A 15,914-nucleotide genomic window follows, 5' to 3' on the forward strand; every position below is an offset into this window, starting at 1 on the left:
TCTGAAGGCTTCAGAGGTCTGATAGACCCGCCGTTACCTCTAATCTGACGGTACATTGCCCCTAAGTCTGACCTAAATCCTTGATGGCCCTTTGGTAACCTTTAACAGATAATCTTTCATATGTGCTGGCTACGTTGTAGTCCTTTAAGAATATGTTTTCTTCTGAGTCCAAAATATGCACGCTGAGTGTCATTTGGATTTTCTGTGCGTTGAATTCTCAGCAATTTATCGTAACAGACGATTAGTATGACCAAATGAGTACAAATGACACAAACACTCCTACCACTGAATTGTTAACTAAAGCAGCTTTCCTTGCAGTCTGGGGCAAGTGGGCAATTAAATTGGGTCTGGGACAAGTGTGTCCAATTGATTTATCATAGCTGATAAGCATTGACAGATTTAACCCTTATGTTGTCCTTGGGGTCAATTTGACCCCAAGCAGTGTTTAACATCATAAAATATATGGTTCACTTTTTTTGTTTTGCTTCAAGTTTCATGACTTTTCCTTATTTGAAGGGTACAACAGAGTAAACATGAAATTTGCACAAAAATATGTTTCCAATGTCCTGTAAAAAATTGGGGTATTGGGGTCAATTTGACCCCATTTTTATGAAACATGATGAAAATGAATATTTGACAAATTATGGATATTATTATTGTAATAGTATGAGAACATGTAGCTATTATCATTATTTCATATACAAGTACATATTACATATAAGTTATTTTGGCAGGTCTGAAAAAGTCCAAAAAGTCAGCCTTTGGGCTGTTGACACTGGATTGGCCATATTGCCAGTCAGGGTTCCAGGGTTCATAAAGGGGTGTGGGGGGGTGGGATTGTTTTGTAGGGCTTTTGATAGTGGTTATTACACTCTTGTTAAGTACCTACCACAAAAAAAATTGGGTAAAAAAAATAATTTTAATCATTTTTGAGAGTTTTTTGTAGCTGGGGTCAAATTGACCCCAAGGACAACGAACGTCGTAAGATTTTAGGACAACATGAGGGTTAAGATATGTGATGATAGTCATGCCAATCCAAGTCCATCAAAGATGTTGCATTTTCCAATCAAGAGTATAGGCCTACAATTCTTGCATTTGGTGATATTGAATTAGGCCATTTCATTAGCAATAGCGATGTGGTATTTCTCAGTTTTCCTTTGTAAGTCACAACTCCTGGAGAATGCCAGTGGATTCAAATATTGTATTCTTCACTCTCATTCCAGGCAATTCAAGATATCACTCGTAAATATGACATCCCTCCTGAGGAAATAGTGGAACTCATCTACACAAGGGTCGATGTCAACGGCGAGGGTAAGAAGCTATTCCTTTTTAGCGGAATTATATCATCAGAGAGGTCAATGCAGAAGATGTTGATATACTGTAAAGTGATATAGATTATGATGTATCAGGTTATGCTTCTTTGAAAGCTCACTAACACAACATCTTCATCCCTATATCTCTGGTCTCCCCAGGAGAACTTACCCTGGAAGAGTTTATCAGTGGGGCGAAGGAGCATCCAGACATCATGGAGATGCTGACCAAGATGATGGATCTCACTCACGTCCTGGAAATCATAGTCAAGGGCCAGAAGCCTAAAGAGTGACTTTCACAAGAGGGAAAACCATATTTTTAAAAGCCATTTTGTCTGAGAGGGTTGGCCCCAAGGAATGCAACCCTATTGTTTTTTTTTAAAAAAAGAAGGAAGAAGATATGGTGGTTAAACCGATAAAAAAGACAATGTATGAGGGAGATGGGACAGACTTGGAGGCTTGGCGAGTTTTTTTTTAAAGAAATGACCAAATCCTCTAATGGTGGACCGCGATAGCACGCCCCGATCACTTCTGCCTGCATCAACTTATGCTCTGTGGTGCCTGCGACGTCATTACAATCCCTCTCAGAGAAGACCAGACATCTCTTTGGGCCAATGGATAAGAAGTCATCTCACTGAGATATATTGCACTGTGGTCTTTTGGTCCAGCACACAAGGGGTCTGGTTTGGTTCTCCTTCCAGCTGGGAGTACATGTTTTGGTCCCGGTGCTGGAGAAGGCTGGTAGCCATGGACACACCATATAATCGCTCGGTGAGAGATCATGAGCTAAGGTGGGAGAGAGAGAAGGGGTTGACCGGTGGGTGAATCTTGTTGCGTGCTACATAGGCTTGATCCTTTATCCTTTAATGCCATAAGGATCTCAAAGCTGCCTATATATGTTGACTGCGGAAGAAAAAAGCCCAGGCAAGGTAAAGCTAAGGAGTAAGAAATTGCATCTCAGTATTTTTTGTGTCGACGTTCAATGTTAAATGCTGGTCATATGACATTGCTGAGACGGAAGTTGAAACTCGTCAAATGTGTTAAAATGTTGAGTGATATGGATCAATCTTCTGGTTCAACTGAAAAAGTCATGGATAGTCCTCCTGAAAAAGACATTGCAAGAAGAGACACTTCTTTTTTTGTCCAGATTGCTTTCACAAAGAATTGTAAGACAAACATGTGTACATATCTGAAATTGCATTCCTTAGTGCTAATAGGTCTGTGTGGTCAAATGTGCTTATAGCAATTGCTGTACACTTGTGGTACCAATAAAAGCAACCATTGCCTTTAAAGTTAGAGTCTTAACTCTTCCTTGTCACAATAGCCATATCTATGGGTGCTGATATCGTGATGTCATTATTGGATTATGTGATGAGAGCAGCCTGTTTCACCTTATTATTGCAAACATATTTGATCTTTTCTTCAGTCATTCAGGCTTAGTTGGAGTTGTAATGAGCCATTCGGGCAATTTAGAGGTGCAGTTCAAACCAATGTGATGTCTCACTGACTACAGCTTTTTCAGGAGCATGGGACCGTATACAACCTCACTGGGTGTAGCTGCAAGAGGATAACTGACCTCGGCCTCAACAGAAGGATATAGAGCAAATTTGAGCATTTCACATATTGTGCATATCATGGAGTCACAATCCTTATAGGAGAAATGTCCTTTGGACTGAGACAAAACTTATTTTTTTAAGCAAATCACATCTATGTTCAGAGAATGAGTGAAACACTGCTCTTTGTCAGAAAGCTTAGTGTCACACGTCATGAGTTCTTGAACTGGATAATGAACCAAAACACATGGCTAAAAGTACTCAGAAATGGCTATGAAATAAACACTTAATTATCATAAAATGGGCCGATTTCATGATGACCTGAGTCCCATTGAAACTCTGGAAAGAGCTGAAACATGCAGTTTATGGAAGGCGCCCTTCAATCCCTTGACACCTGGAGCACTTTGCTCACCGTTATGAAAAAGAACCATAATACCTTGGCCAAAATACTAAGAGGGCAGGAAAGGTGGGCCTGCTGATAGATGCAAAGTGTCATTAAAAGCTACAAAACACTTGTTGGCAGTGATTGCCTTTAAAGGTTGTGCAACACACCACTAGGTACCATCATTTTTGTCCATGCCTTTTCATTTGTTTGATCCCATTCATTTGAGTCAAAAGCATTCCTGTGGAAGAGTATACAGTAACAGTTTTAACCATGACTGCATTTGCAGGATAAACTAAATTAATATTTGACTGTGAAATGATGCAGATATCATGTAATGTCTCAAGGAGCACAACAATGAATTCATAGGCTGCAGCAATAGCTGATATAATTTGACAATGTTTGGGCCATGCTTAGATAATATCATCACAACATTAAATATCCATCCTATATAACATGAAAATAGCTAATTTTCAGTGCAGGTTAGCTAGATGCATCTCCCCTGAATTTCAGCATTTTCAGAGTTTTCAACATTTCCAGTAGGCTATGGTAAGCATCTCATTGCATCTATTGCATCTGTATTGTATTCAACCATTCATTTTTCATTTGTTTTGACATGTCAGTGGAAGCCTAGGTCTGTCTGCAACTACATGTCACCTGACACACGTGGAGGCAAGGAATCTTCTCGTCAGCAATTCCTAATAAATTAAACGAAACTTAAAGAAAGAAATAACAGTGTCCTCTGTGGTAGATACGGCCATGTGACTAAGCTACGTGACACCAGACGGTGAGCTGAGGCAATGATAATGGTCTCGTTAGCTAGTTTTACTTAATAAATTAATCGGAACTTGAAGAAAAAAATACTGAGGCAATGACCTCGGTGTCCTCGGTGATACTGCCATGCTCGCAGTTTATAAATGGTCAGTAGTGGGAGCCGGAGAACTCCAAAAGCTCCTCTAGCCTTATCTTTGTTGCTTTCATGATTTACTTTTTTTAAAAAAAAGAAATCATATATCAAAATGGAGATCAATTATCAACAATGACAAGGCAGCTGGGACCTTCTAGGGAACTAAAGGGCCAGGCCTGGGAATGGCCCCTTCCTGTTCCACCATGACTGTGCACTATAGTGCACAAAGCAAGGCCCATAAAGACCCGGCTGACAGAGTTTGGTGTGGATGAACTTGACGGATGCACATTAGTCCTCCTGACCTCAACCCATTAGAACACCTTTGGGATGATTTAGAGCGGAGATCCAACATCAGTGTGTGACCTGACCTCACAAATGCCCTCCTGGAAGAATGGTCAAAAATTCCCATAAACACAACTCATAAACCTTGTTGAAAACCTTTCCAGAAGAGTTGAGGCTGTTGTACAGTAGCTGCAAAGGGTGGACCAACGTCATATTAAACCCTATGGATTAAGAATGGGATGGCACTTAAGTTCATTAGGTGACCCAACACTGTTGGCAAAATAGTGCATAATAGAGAGACTTTAGTCTCGTAATCTTTTCAGGGGTATTCTCTCGTGATCACTTGGCAGGCCTGACTGGTTTAGAATCTGGGGATTAAATTGCACAACTAGGGATGGTGAAATGTCATAATGTCTCAGTTTCACAACTTTTTTTGTTGAAGGAAGTCTACTTTCAAACATCTGGACAATGAGCTCTCAGAAGTGTCTGGTTTCCAGAATAGCAATTATCCAGACTCAATTAAAATGTAGAATTAAAGAATATATAAATTAATGACAGTATTTCAAAAATATTTATTTGTGGCACTAGTCCACTATCAACTAGAACTGTTTCAAGACATTTCCAGAACCTTTAGTAGCCTGAACCCTTAATGAAGCACATACACAACATGCAGTATATTATATGTGTTAATATTACATATATTACTGTAACACAACCCTACTGTTTAGGATTAGGCTAAGAACAGTTAAAAGAAATGTCAGAGTGAACAGTCTTAAATCCTTCAGCTGTGTTATAAATACTGGTATCTCGCAGGGCTGTGTCTTGTCACTCATTCTATATTTTTTCTTCGCTGTCTTGATGCTGGTCTCTTGGTCATCCCATCTGTCAAGAAAGAATCAGTTGGTGAAAGAGCATTTGCCTTCCGTGCACCCTGTCTTCGGAAGGACCCTCCGAGGGAAACAGGCACTGTTGATATTTTCAAATCCACATTAAAAACATACAGTATAATATTCAAAACACTATGAATTCAAATGATTCACCTTTATGATATCCTTACTTTGAACTCATATGTTAATTTAACCACAAATAAGTCAAACTAAAATCATACAATAGTCTATTAACGACACACATTTTGACATAGCTTGTGAGCAAATAAAAAAGTGTGCTTGCCAACTCTGTGTTTGTTTTTTTTAACATGATTCCAAAGAAAAAAGCTCCTGGACAGATAAGAGATGCACGGCTCAAACTGTACTGCAGTAACCCTGTCAAAAACAAACAGTACCGGCATTCAGCTCTATAATAAGCATTTCAATATTTTATAGTTTTACAATAGGGATCATACACTGAGGCCATTGAAGAGGTTATTGTATTAAAACATTTACTTAGAGATGAGTACATATGTCTTCTAGGTCCATCTTTAGATAATCTTATCCAAAGATAATCTCATTTTATAATAAACCTGTAACCTTATAGAAAATATTTGAGATTAGTTCATTCACTTTCTTTTTATATGAATAGTATCAAGCTACCAAACAACTTGGCTTCTATCAAACAAATCACATGGAAAAACATAGATATCCTTACATCACATGTCATGGCATAGTCAAGGTAAAGCAAACAGAATAATGCTTGGGAGACAACTCTTACTCCATCGAGTACATTGACACATTGCGTGGTTGAGATGGGCCAAGCTGAACTTGCGTGACAGTTCAGTGCCCTCCACTGTGCCTTCTGTCTGATGACCTTGGCAGACACCCCGAGCCGAAGTGAAACCACGTGAAAGTCAAACACCCGTGGGAGAGCTTGCATCACTCTAGCAGCCAGTGTTCTCTCCCAAATCAGGCTATTCCATTGCCCAACTGGCAGGAGCAGCCCACCCCTTTCAGTGTTCGCCTATAAATGCAGCAGGACATGAGTAGCTCATTGCCTTGTTTTGCAGTCTGGTTGCCTGTCTTGTCACCACCAACAACAACACCACCACATTTGGACATCGACAGGACATCGCCCCTCAAAACACCCAGGAACCATGCAGTCTGCCGAGGCCAAGCTGAGTCGCAACTCCCTGCTGCTGTCGCTGAAGCGCTACAGCATGGCCGTGCACAACATGGAGCAGACGGTGCTCATCCCCAGCCTGCTGCGGGAGGTGCCGTCCGACGACGTGCTGGAGCAGGACGCCGCCTTCGAGGACGCCAAGGACCTGTACGACTGCTACCTGATGCTCAGGGCCATACGCACCACGGTGGACAGCGGCCTCGTCAGTCCCCACGGCGACGCCAAGGTCAAAGGTCAGGCCGCCCTGCACAAGAGCCTGGAGCCCCTGCTGGACGCTGACCCCGAGGCGCTCTTTCAGTTCCACCTCAAGGGGCTGTTCAAGATCATGGGCCACCTCACCAAGAGCTCCCAGAACCTCACAGCCAAATACATGGACATCATTGGCATTAGCAACTGAAAAATTAATGCTGAGGACTGATTGCATCATGCAGCCAATAAGCTATATCTCTCTTTTTTTAATGACTTCTATGTAACAATGTAACAATGTGCTTCTTGAACAAAAACATCTTTCAGGACACAACCATGAGAGCCAACCATACCAGTCAACATGTTTACATAAGCTTTATGCTAAAATAGCAGAGTTTGTGAAAGTGAAGTAAAGTAATGGTTGTTTAATCTCTGAGTCTCTTGATTTGTTTTAGGCTATCATATGCCTTCCACACAGCCATTCCTGTGATCCATTCTAGATCCGTTGTCTCTAGTAACATCCATTTCTACTGTCAAACTGTTTTGAAGGGATGAAGCTCTTCATCACAGTTTTCCTCTGAATGGCCATGAGCTGAGATTGATATGCATCAACATCAGTGTCAGAGAAACTCACAAACCACTTGCAGACGTTTTTAGTCACTGCTAACGCTTGACATTCAAGTCAGCTACTGCCACCTGGTGGGCATACTTTAGACTGGCAGCCAAAATGTTTTCAAAACATTAACATTCCTCTTTAATTTTTAGCCAATAAGTAGCAATGACATATCTTATTAAATGTTTTCAAGAGATCACAAACTGTAGGAAAAAGAATACCTTTCTTAGATTAAGTGGAAAGAAAGCCACACAAAGCAACTAAATGGCCAGTCAGTGCAGTGGCATTGCTAGTGCTTTGAAGTCTGCTCAGTCTGTGGGTACCTTTAGGTCAGCATTATATGTGTTATATTTGATAGCAATGCTATCATAATCATCTACAGTATCATCTCACAAGAGGGCAGCTGTTGACATGGCTGGCTCTGACACATTGGTATCAGAAGTAGGAAGAAGCAGAGCACACATATGACAGATCTGATCAGTGAACTACAGCTGTATGAGTTCATTCTTCTGAACAAATATTTATATTCAAAGAGCCTTGATGAGGCGAACTAAGACTATAATTCCCACTCGTGTTTACAATGAAGAGGATCAATAGAGACATACAGTACATTTTGGGTGGACCCTCCTCATTGCACCCTATGCCAATATGCTCTTGGCATGGCAGGGCCCGGGTCTGCTTTTGGGTAAATCACGGTGAAGACAAAAGCTCTTGAGGTACTTGAGGTACTATCACAGCTGGGCTTGCCAGCTGATTCTGGCAGGCTAGACATGCCCAGGGTTATTGGCCTGGGCGGGGAATGGCCACTGTTCCCCCTTTCCCTTTGCAAGATTCGTCATTGTAAAACAAATCCAATGGAGGCTTGATACTGAAATTGACCAGGAACCAGAACAACACAGAATGTTTGGTGTTACAACATTGTGTACATACAATGTATTTCCTTATTCTTATCCTTTTGCACAGTATTATTCCAAATGAGTCAACATCTGACTCTTACACAGTGAACAAAACAGTTGGCTCCATCATATAGCACAACACAATAATGACAAAATACCGGTATGGACAACAATATTTATTCTTTATATGACGTATAATATAATACATTGTATTAGAAGCAGTGTATGACACAACAGTAGACTACAACCACCCATGGAACGTCTACACTTGCATTCTTGGATGCATCAACGGATTGCATGGAAAGGCTCCACTATCTCAGCAAATGTTCTTCTCTCTGCAGAAACAAAAGGGCAGAAATGAACATAATGCCAGAAACGCAACAAATATATCAATGGTCTCTTCAGATGCATCAAAAGGCTAATCAATATGGGAGATAATCATAGATTTCAGGTTAACTACCTTTTTCAGGAAAGTCGTCAGGGTGGGATCGGACATATGACATCATTTCCCGGTCCAATTTGGCTTGCTTGTAATTCACAATTTTGGTGGTGTGATAACCAACAAACCACCCGATTGTTACAAGCAGGGTGTGCCGATGGAGACCTTCAGAGGAGAAAACATGTTTACTTGCAATTCAGTTTTAGTAGACCATACGTCTGAACTACACATACCAATTGGAGGCAGCAACGTGATTCAGCCAATACTACTAATTAGACAGCTTATCACATAATCTAAACCTGTACTGGAAAACAAAAAAAGAAATATATATGTTTATCACAATACCATAGACTGTATGGTCTCTGCTCTAAAGCCACACTCATCACATTACCTAACCATTAGGTAGTTTGCTATCAAAGCTATCTGATTGCAAACACTGATACTTCTATAAATAAAAGAGTTTCTGGACTTCCTACAGGGCTAATATAACTGACCAGCTAGAAATGCCCCTTTCACACCAAGGCTTCTACAAGGTGTTGTCAATCCACCTCTTCACCTGGGTTGAACCCAGGTTAACTTAGGTGTGAACGGCTTTCAGACCTGCAAGAGGTCTGAAAGAGTAGGCGGAAAAGGTGACATGTTTGTACACCAAACCTCAGTAGGGGGTCTGGGATCAACCCACCCACGCCCTGACGTTTTTTTTCTTTTTGTGTAATTCTGACATCATTGTGTGACTTCGATCTGGAGTAGCCTTCTTTTGAGGAGAAAATGAAGACAAGAACCCTGGTTCACTGTCGTGGCTTGAATTACCCAAAAGGCTGAACACAGGTCACTGGTCCAATCATGGACTTTGAAAGAGGCATGTGTTTATTGTGTGTATTACTTTATTATAACTTGAATGACATTCATTTAACGTTAGGCAATCTAACGTTAGTGTCTTCCTGTAATGTACATACAATAACGGTAAGCTAACCTTAACAACTGTAGACTGCACATTATGTCAAAATGGCAACAACCCGTTATTTGAACAACGCAACGATTAATTTGCGAATCAATAAAAACTGACCGTACGCTTTATAAGAATAAAATCGCAGCTAGCAACTGCGGCTAACGTTAGCTATATAGCAACTCACCGGACATAATGGCAGGCCTTCGCTTCAGAGTGTTGTGCAGCATTGATGTCAACAAACCCGTCATGCCGAGCCAAACTGAATTTATGTTTGCAAGCCCAGGTGGAGGGAGCACCTTTGCTTCTTCGGGGACAAGCCCCATCTTTAAAGACAGGAGTTAAAGTCAAACACAACCGACAACAACTCAGTTGGCCTGTATTTCACCTCGCAGAGGAAACCAAGGGCAGTGTTTGGAGGGAAATGTACAACACACACAACGTTCCGGCTAGGAACTTACACCAATGACATATGGGTTCCGCGTGCGAAACTGGCCGGTTCAGCACTTCAACCTCATGCGGTTAGAGTGTGTTTATTTTATAACCTTCATAGGCCTACTACACTAGAGTATCGCCTGACTTAAGTCTAAAAACAAACAATAATATAACTCATAGTAAAATGGGACAGAGCAAAACATTTAGGCTATTATGATAGGCTACATAGGCTATACAAAACATTAGACTTATTAGCAGTAATATTAGGCTACATAACACATGATCACAATTATGATGTAGCTTTTTGTCCATGTGCCATGCCACAAATAGCCTACAGATAACATTCATTGCTTAGGCCTACTCCCTCCCTTTCTCCAAATAAACAACCAGTGTCCATATTTGTCTTTAAAACAGAATTTCAGACACAGACTGCATTTGCAGCCTCCCTATTCCATTCCATTCCATGAACATTTTTAGCTTTAGATGCAATGTAGGCTAATCCATAAATCCATACGTAAATCTATAAATAGCCTACATCTCTTTTTAGCTTTGATGATCATGATGACAGATCAGAATCAGTGTTTCTCACAGATGCTTGCACACAACATAGGCTACTTAAGGTTCCAAGCCATTCAGGGAAAGATGCATCATGGAAACCACACACACACACACACACACACACACACACACACACACACACACACACACACACACACACACACACACACACACACACACACACACACACACACACACACACACACACACACACACACACACACACAGGCATTCACTCAGTCATTCATCCCGCCCCCCTCTCATTCTCTCTCTGCAACACAGACGAGGTGAACTGGTTGGGTGAGGAATCAGGTGATGTCAGAAAAATGCACTATGTTCCAGTGCTCGGCGTGTAACAGGTGAATACACTCACAAGTGAGGTAAGTCATGCATTTGCCACAATTTATTGCCAATTAACTCAGGAAGGGAATAGTACATATTCAAAGTAGAGTTAGACAGAGTTAGTGTGAAATGAAAGTGAAGAGGATGAGAGTGTGTGGAATGAATTGATTACGGATTGTTATGCCAGGATTTCTGTGTCTCATTGGCTAAAAGATGGCAATTTTCAACTATTTCCTACCATGAGCAGACTGTCCACCTTTGTTGTGTTAAACTAAGGACACATGCTGTTGTGTGTACTGTTCAAAACTCATGTTTAAGTTTTCTGCTGGTCCATAGTCTAGACACACAGGGATACTGGAGTTCCTGTTTACCCTGAAAATTAACATTAGGTAATTAAAAAAAAACATAGGATTTCAAAAGAAAAACAAACCAACGTTGACAGTGTCGGTATCATAGCAAATTGATCATAGATAATCCACTTTGATACTGAACAGCACAATATTGAACAGCTGCTGTAAGTGCTCTTTTTGATTAATCAATTGTTATAACCATTTAATAATGATTCATCATATTGGGCATGAACAGTGTGTTCTGACTACCTCTGTCTGTGTGTATGTGTGTGTGTGTGTGTGTGTGTGTGTGTGTGTGTGTGTGTGTGTGTGTGTGTACAGTGCTGCTTGAACGTTTGTGAACCACCACACATCAGCTGTTTGTTTTTTCTGATTCTAAATAACCTTATTTAATGCACAGCCAGACCCCAATTTGTAAAGCTGACCTCCCAAGAAATAGACAGAAACAAAAGAAAGTTATATAGTTTCATTATATATTCAACAATAGGGTCATTGTCCTGTTGTACAATCTATTTCCTCCCTAGCTTCATCTCCCTTACTGACATGAGGTTCAGATCAAGAATTGGTTGCTAGGCCTAAGAATTCATGGTGTTCAATCCCTAGTGGCAGCAAATCTAGAGTCGTCCAGGTCCAGAAGCAGAAAAACAGTCCCACGCCTCCACATTTCCACCATGCATCACTGCTGAAAGGGGGTCTTTTCTTGGTATTGGCTTTCTTCCCAACGTAACAATTTGGATTGTGACCAGGCCATTCTATTTTGGACTTACCTGTCCAAAGAATGGACTTCCAGAAGGCCTCTGAAAGTTTCTTGAGAGCAGCTGAGGCTTCCTTCTATAGAAACCCTCCCCCAGTTTCGTCTGATTAGACCTACAGTATCTATTCAGATGCCATCAAGGTCTGGGCTGTCATTATACTCACTTCCATGATACTGTATCTCCTTTTCCTCTTGGCATTATTGATCCCTGTGCTTATGCTTGGCACAACAATGGTCGGCTGGATTTCCTCTTTTTTCATCATGGCTGCTCAAACCCTTTCCAAAGGAAGTCTGTTTGATTAGTGCAGCATGCTTAATTGATTATTTCAGCACCCAAATATGTTTTGCATTAATCAATTACCTACTTGACTTTACCAATGCAGCTGTGGGTTCACTCACTTTTCTTTATCAATTCCATGATTCACGATTTTTTGCCTTCTCACGCAATTACCTCTAAACAAGTCCATGCATTTGATAAATATACACACAGTTCATATTTGAAACCTGGCGATGACAGACTAAGAAAAACACGATAAAACAAAACTCCAAACTGTTCAAGGGGTTCCCATACTTTCAAGCAGCACTGTAGACACATGTACACATACTGAAGCAGATTACTCTTACACAGTAGTTAGTGATCTTGTAATTACTGGTATAACAATGGTCAATCTGAAATCCGTAAAATCCTTCACTTACTATTTGAGGGCTGCAAGGGACAGCTCATGATGATGTTGATCCCCTGATTTCAAGGTTTATTTTAATGCATAAACTGATATGGGCAGAAATCAGATTTATGGAATGATAATGTTGTTCTCAATGTGATGTTTTGAGAGGCGATCATTAAATTACCCATCTTTCTACTGGGAATGAATGTGCATATGTGTGTGTGGCGATATAGACACTTCTACACACACCGAGGCAGATTCCTCTTCGACACACCCGTTAATCCCTACCTTCTAAAATCACAGGTGCTGATGGATAATCCAGCATTCACAGACACTGCTGTGTTCCCCGCTTCCCCACCCCCGTCATACCTGGAGGCAAGTGCATACCCTCCCAGCTCAGCACAGTTGCCCAGCACACCTCCACCTGCCTACTCTGCTGGAGCCTATCCACCAAGCTACAATGAAATAGGTAACGGAACATATCTTAGGCTAGGAAATACAATACATAGCCTACACATGTTCACATGTGCACCACTAAAACCGAGATGAATGGCAAGCACAAAGTATTCACAATTTTAAAGATTTGTCTTTTTTTAAAAGAATATGACATTTCTCTCCATGCTAAAGTGCCAATTAGTGGCAGCTTTGATTTGAGACTTTGACCATTTGAGCTACTTCCTGTTTTTTGGTAGATACTGCTCAAAGACAAGCCTATCACCATGGTAACCCTGCAAACCCATTCCCAGTCCTGTCCATTCCAGGAAATGTGGTGATTCATCAAGAAGGTAGGCATGCACACACACACACACACACACACACACACACACACACACACACACACACACACACACACACATGTGTGCACACATATACAGAAATACACACACACACTCAGAGATAAAATCTCTCAATTCTCATTTCTCCAGTGATGGTTGCCACCCAAACAATGAGCCAGCCAGTAGTGGTGGTTCAGGTTCAGCCTGCACCACTGGCCGACAGTCCCACGGTGACCTTGTGTCCACACTGCCATCACCAGGTCACCACCAACACCACCCACAAAGCCGGCATGGCCGCATGGTCCACCTGTTTGCTACTCACACTGCTGGGGTAAGGTTCAGACAGGGTTCTTACACACAGATCACAGACACACGCCCCCATCACACACAGATACACACACACAAACACACACACACACACACACACACACACACACACACACACACACACACACACACACACACACACACACACACACACACACACACACACACACACACACACACACACACACACACACACACACACACACACACACACACACACACACACACGCACAATGCACACACACAAACACAAACACGCAGACCATCTTCTGATTGATAAAGTGTTCCAAAAGGATCATCATTCTGTTTCCCTCTCCCTCATGTATCTCCTTGCTGTCTCTCACACTCTCAGGTTGATCTGTGGATTTTGCTTAATCCCGTTCATGATAGATGGATGCAAAGATGTCCACCACTCCTGCCCCCATTGCAATCGTCACATTGGCATCTTCGTACGCAAATAGCACACACACACACACACACACACACTTTGTGGATTACAAAGAACAGTGTCTCACAACGACACACAGAAGGACCTCATAAGCATACAGAACTTTTACATACACAAACAGGAAATCAGACACTCATCATCATCATCATCATCTTCATCGCCACCATCATCATCATCATCATTGTTGTCACTGCCAACATATTAGTCATCACCATTGTTAGTAAACTCTCAGTGAATTGTGTGGTAGGAGCAGGCTTCACTCAGTCTCTTTTGTGTCTTTTCAGAGTGCTTGGCCAAATTTATATGTTAATTCAGAAAAAAGAAAAAAGGCCGCACTTCTGCATACGTAACCGTGTTTTATTGCAAAAACGCATTTTGGTTTGGCGCCTTCCTCAGTGTGCGCCTCTCAAAAAGTGCCAAAGCAACTGTAGGCTACTCCAAATAAACACATTACCCAAAAAACAAATACTGATCGTTGATCTTCAGGCTGCTCTGAAGGTCAGTCTCAGTATCTGTCACCGTGTCCCTGTATTTGCACTGTTTATTTTGTACAGCATCTTTATTCTTATTTCTCAAGCGAGTTTACAGCATCCGGCTACATGTGTCTTACATGAAGTTGACAACCATTATGACTGATCTGATACAGCAGGTGTTGCCCTGCCCCGTTGACTCTTATAATTGCATTTTGCCCTATCCCACACATATTTATTTGCAAATGTACATATTGTATTTATTCCTAGGCTACATAGCCTTATTCTACTGCCCACATTCTATTCTTACTGTTTTTTTTATGTTTTATTTGTTTGAGTGTTGTACTTTAAGAGCAAAGATTAATTGGAGTCAAATTACTTGTTTGTTTTGTATGCAAACCTGGCCAATAAAGCTGATTATTCTGATAAGCCTGCAGGCTATAGTTGAGTTGTCTTCCGAGTTCCAGGAGGAACGTCAGATGGGAAGACTTGTAACTTACATGTAAACTTCAGTTCAAGTCTGGTGAAGTAACGAGTCTATGGCAGACATCGACCGTCAGTGTTTTGAAATGTCTGGTGCAGGCCTTAAGTGTGTGGATTTTTATCAAAGAGTTTGCAAGTTGGAGGCGGCGCAGATAATGAACTGGGTTGGATGGCCCTATATTGCCTCTGTATGATTGGAGAATAGTGAAATGTGAAACTCTGCTTTTATCTGCTTTCCTCCTGGGATTGAATTGCAATTAGGCTAGGCTACAAGAACTGACTTCCACATCTTTGCCAGTGAGGAAGACTGCCTATAGGCCTAAATGAAATTGGGTGTGGCAAAGGTGTTTCTACCTCTGAGATGGCTTAACTGAAAGAGTGCATAGTGACAACCTTATAACTGTAGGCCTATAACCAATTTGTAAACTTTTTTTTTTATTTGAATCAATTCCCAGACAGCATTTACCTTTGGGCCGGATCCGTTTTCGAATCAGCAGATCCGCATAGGAGTCGCACTCGTTATGCGGATCTGCACCAACTTTGCGCCAGACTTGTGTGTAGCTTCTGACTGTGACAGTCCGTCCGGCGGGTGCGGCGCCGATCCGGGGCAGCTGCGCAGACCAGAAGCGCCACAAATTAACTGAGTCCGCTCCATGGTCCGCCCGGCGGGTGTGGGCCGGATCCGCGGGAGCTGCGCAGATCAGACGCGCCTAAAGTAACCGAACAGAACACTCTCTAAA

General features: G+C 41.6%; 4 protein-coding genes across 4 annotated transcripts in view; 3 read left to right on the top strand and 1 right to left on the bottom strand.

Annotated features, from left to right (window-relative positions):
* Positions 1-1,665, top strand: part of guca1c (guanylate cyclase activator 1C) — a 3,221-nt gene extending 1,556 nt beyond the window's left edge. Inside the window, exons 3-4 of the mRNA XM_062552898.1 lie at positions 1,224-1,311; positions 1,473-1,665. Of these exons, the coding sequence (XP_062408882.1) occupies positions 1,224-1,311; positions 1,473-1,603 (219 nt within the window). The 3' untranslated portion in view covers positions 1,604-1,665. The remainder of the gene's footprint in view (positions 1-1,223; positions 1,312-1,472) is intronic.
* Positions 1,666-6,380: 4,715 nt separating this feature from the next.
* Positions 6,381-7,101, top strand: thrsp (thyroid hormone responsive; the record flags this gene model as incomplete). Its single annotated transcript, XM_062552908.1, is given in 1 exon segment — positions 6,381-7,101. A coding segment is annotated over 1 exon segment (423 nt). The 3' UTR covers positions 6,884-7,101.
* Positions 7,102-8,344: 1,243 nt separating this feature from the next.
* Positions 8,345-10,005, bottom strand: ndufc2 (NADH:ubiquinone oxidoreductase subunit C2). The gene is made up of 3 exons (XM_062552442.1): positions 9,754-10,005; positions 8,642-8,785; positions 8,345-8,516 (listed from the first exon to the last, which is right to left on the bottom strand). The coding sequence occupies exons 1-3, from the start codon at positions 9,890-9,892 to the stop codon at positions 8,467-8,469; spliced, it is 333 nt and encodes a 110-aa protein (XP_062408426.1). The 5' UTR covers positions 9,893-10,005; the 3' UTR covers positions 8,345-8,466.
* An 859-nt stretch (positions 10,006-10,864) lies between these two features.
* LOC134099821 (lipopolysaccharide-induced tumor necrosis factor-alpha factor homolog) lies at positions 10,865-15,114 on the top strand. Its single transcript, XM_062552839.1, has 5 exons — positions 10,865-10,939; positions 12,974-13,139; positions 13,363-13,455; positions 13,597-13,777; positions 14,126-15,114. Exons 2-5 carry the CDS (start codon positions 12,980-12,982, stop codon positions 14,232-14,234), a joined length of 543 nt encoding a protein of 180 aa, XP_062408823.1. The 5' UTR covers positions 10,865-10,939; positions 12,974-12,979; the 3' UTR covers positions 14,235-15,114.
* Positions 15,115-15,914: the final 800 nt, after the last annotated feature.

The sequence above is a fragment of the Sardina pilchardus genome, chromosome 13, assembly GCF_963854185.1.
Source record: "Sardina pilchardus chromosome 13, fSarPil1.1, whole genome shotgun sequence".
Classification (NCBI taxonomy): Eukaryota; Metazoa; Chordata; class Actinopteri; order Clupeiformes; family Clupeidae; genus Sardina; species Sardina pilchardus.

What these genes read in the sequence shown, in the direction of transcription:
- LOC134099821 (XM_062552839.1), top strand. Translation starts at nt 12,980, where the DNA reads ATGGATAATCCAGCATTCACAGACACTGCTGTGTTCCCCGCTTCCCCA. An exon ending in ACCAAGCTACAATGAAATAG is followed by an intron (nt 13,140 to 13,362) that starts GTAACGGAACAT and finishes GTTTTTTGGTAG; the next exon opens with ATACTGCTCAAAGACAAGCC. An exon ending in TGTGGTGATTCATCAAGAAG is followed by an intron (nt 13,456 to 13,596) that starts GTAGGCATGCAC and finishes TCATTTCTCCAG; the next exon opens with TGATGGTTGCCACCCAAACA.
- ndufc2 (XM_062552442.1), bottom strand. Translation starts at nt 9,892, where the DNA reads ATGGGGCTTGTCCCCGAAGAAGCAAAGGTGCTCCCTCCACCTGGGCTT. An exon ending in AAGGCCTGCCATTATGTCCG is followed by an intron (nt 8,786 to 9,753) that starts GTGAGTTGCTAT and finishes TCTCCTCTGAAG; the next exon opens with GTCTCCATCGGCACACCCTG. An exon ending in TGACGACTTTCCTGAAAAAG is followed by an intron (nt 8,517 to 8,641) that starts GTAGTTAACCTG and finishes TTGTTTCTGCAG; the next exon opens with AGAGAAGAACATTTGCTGAG.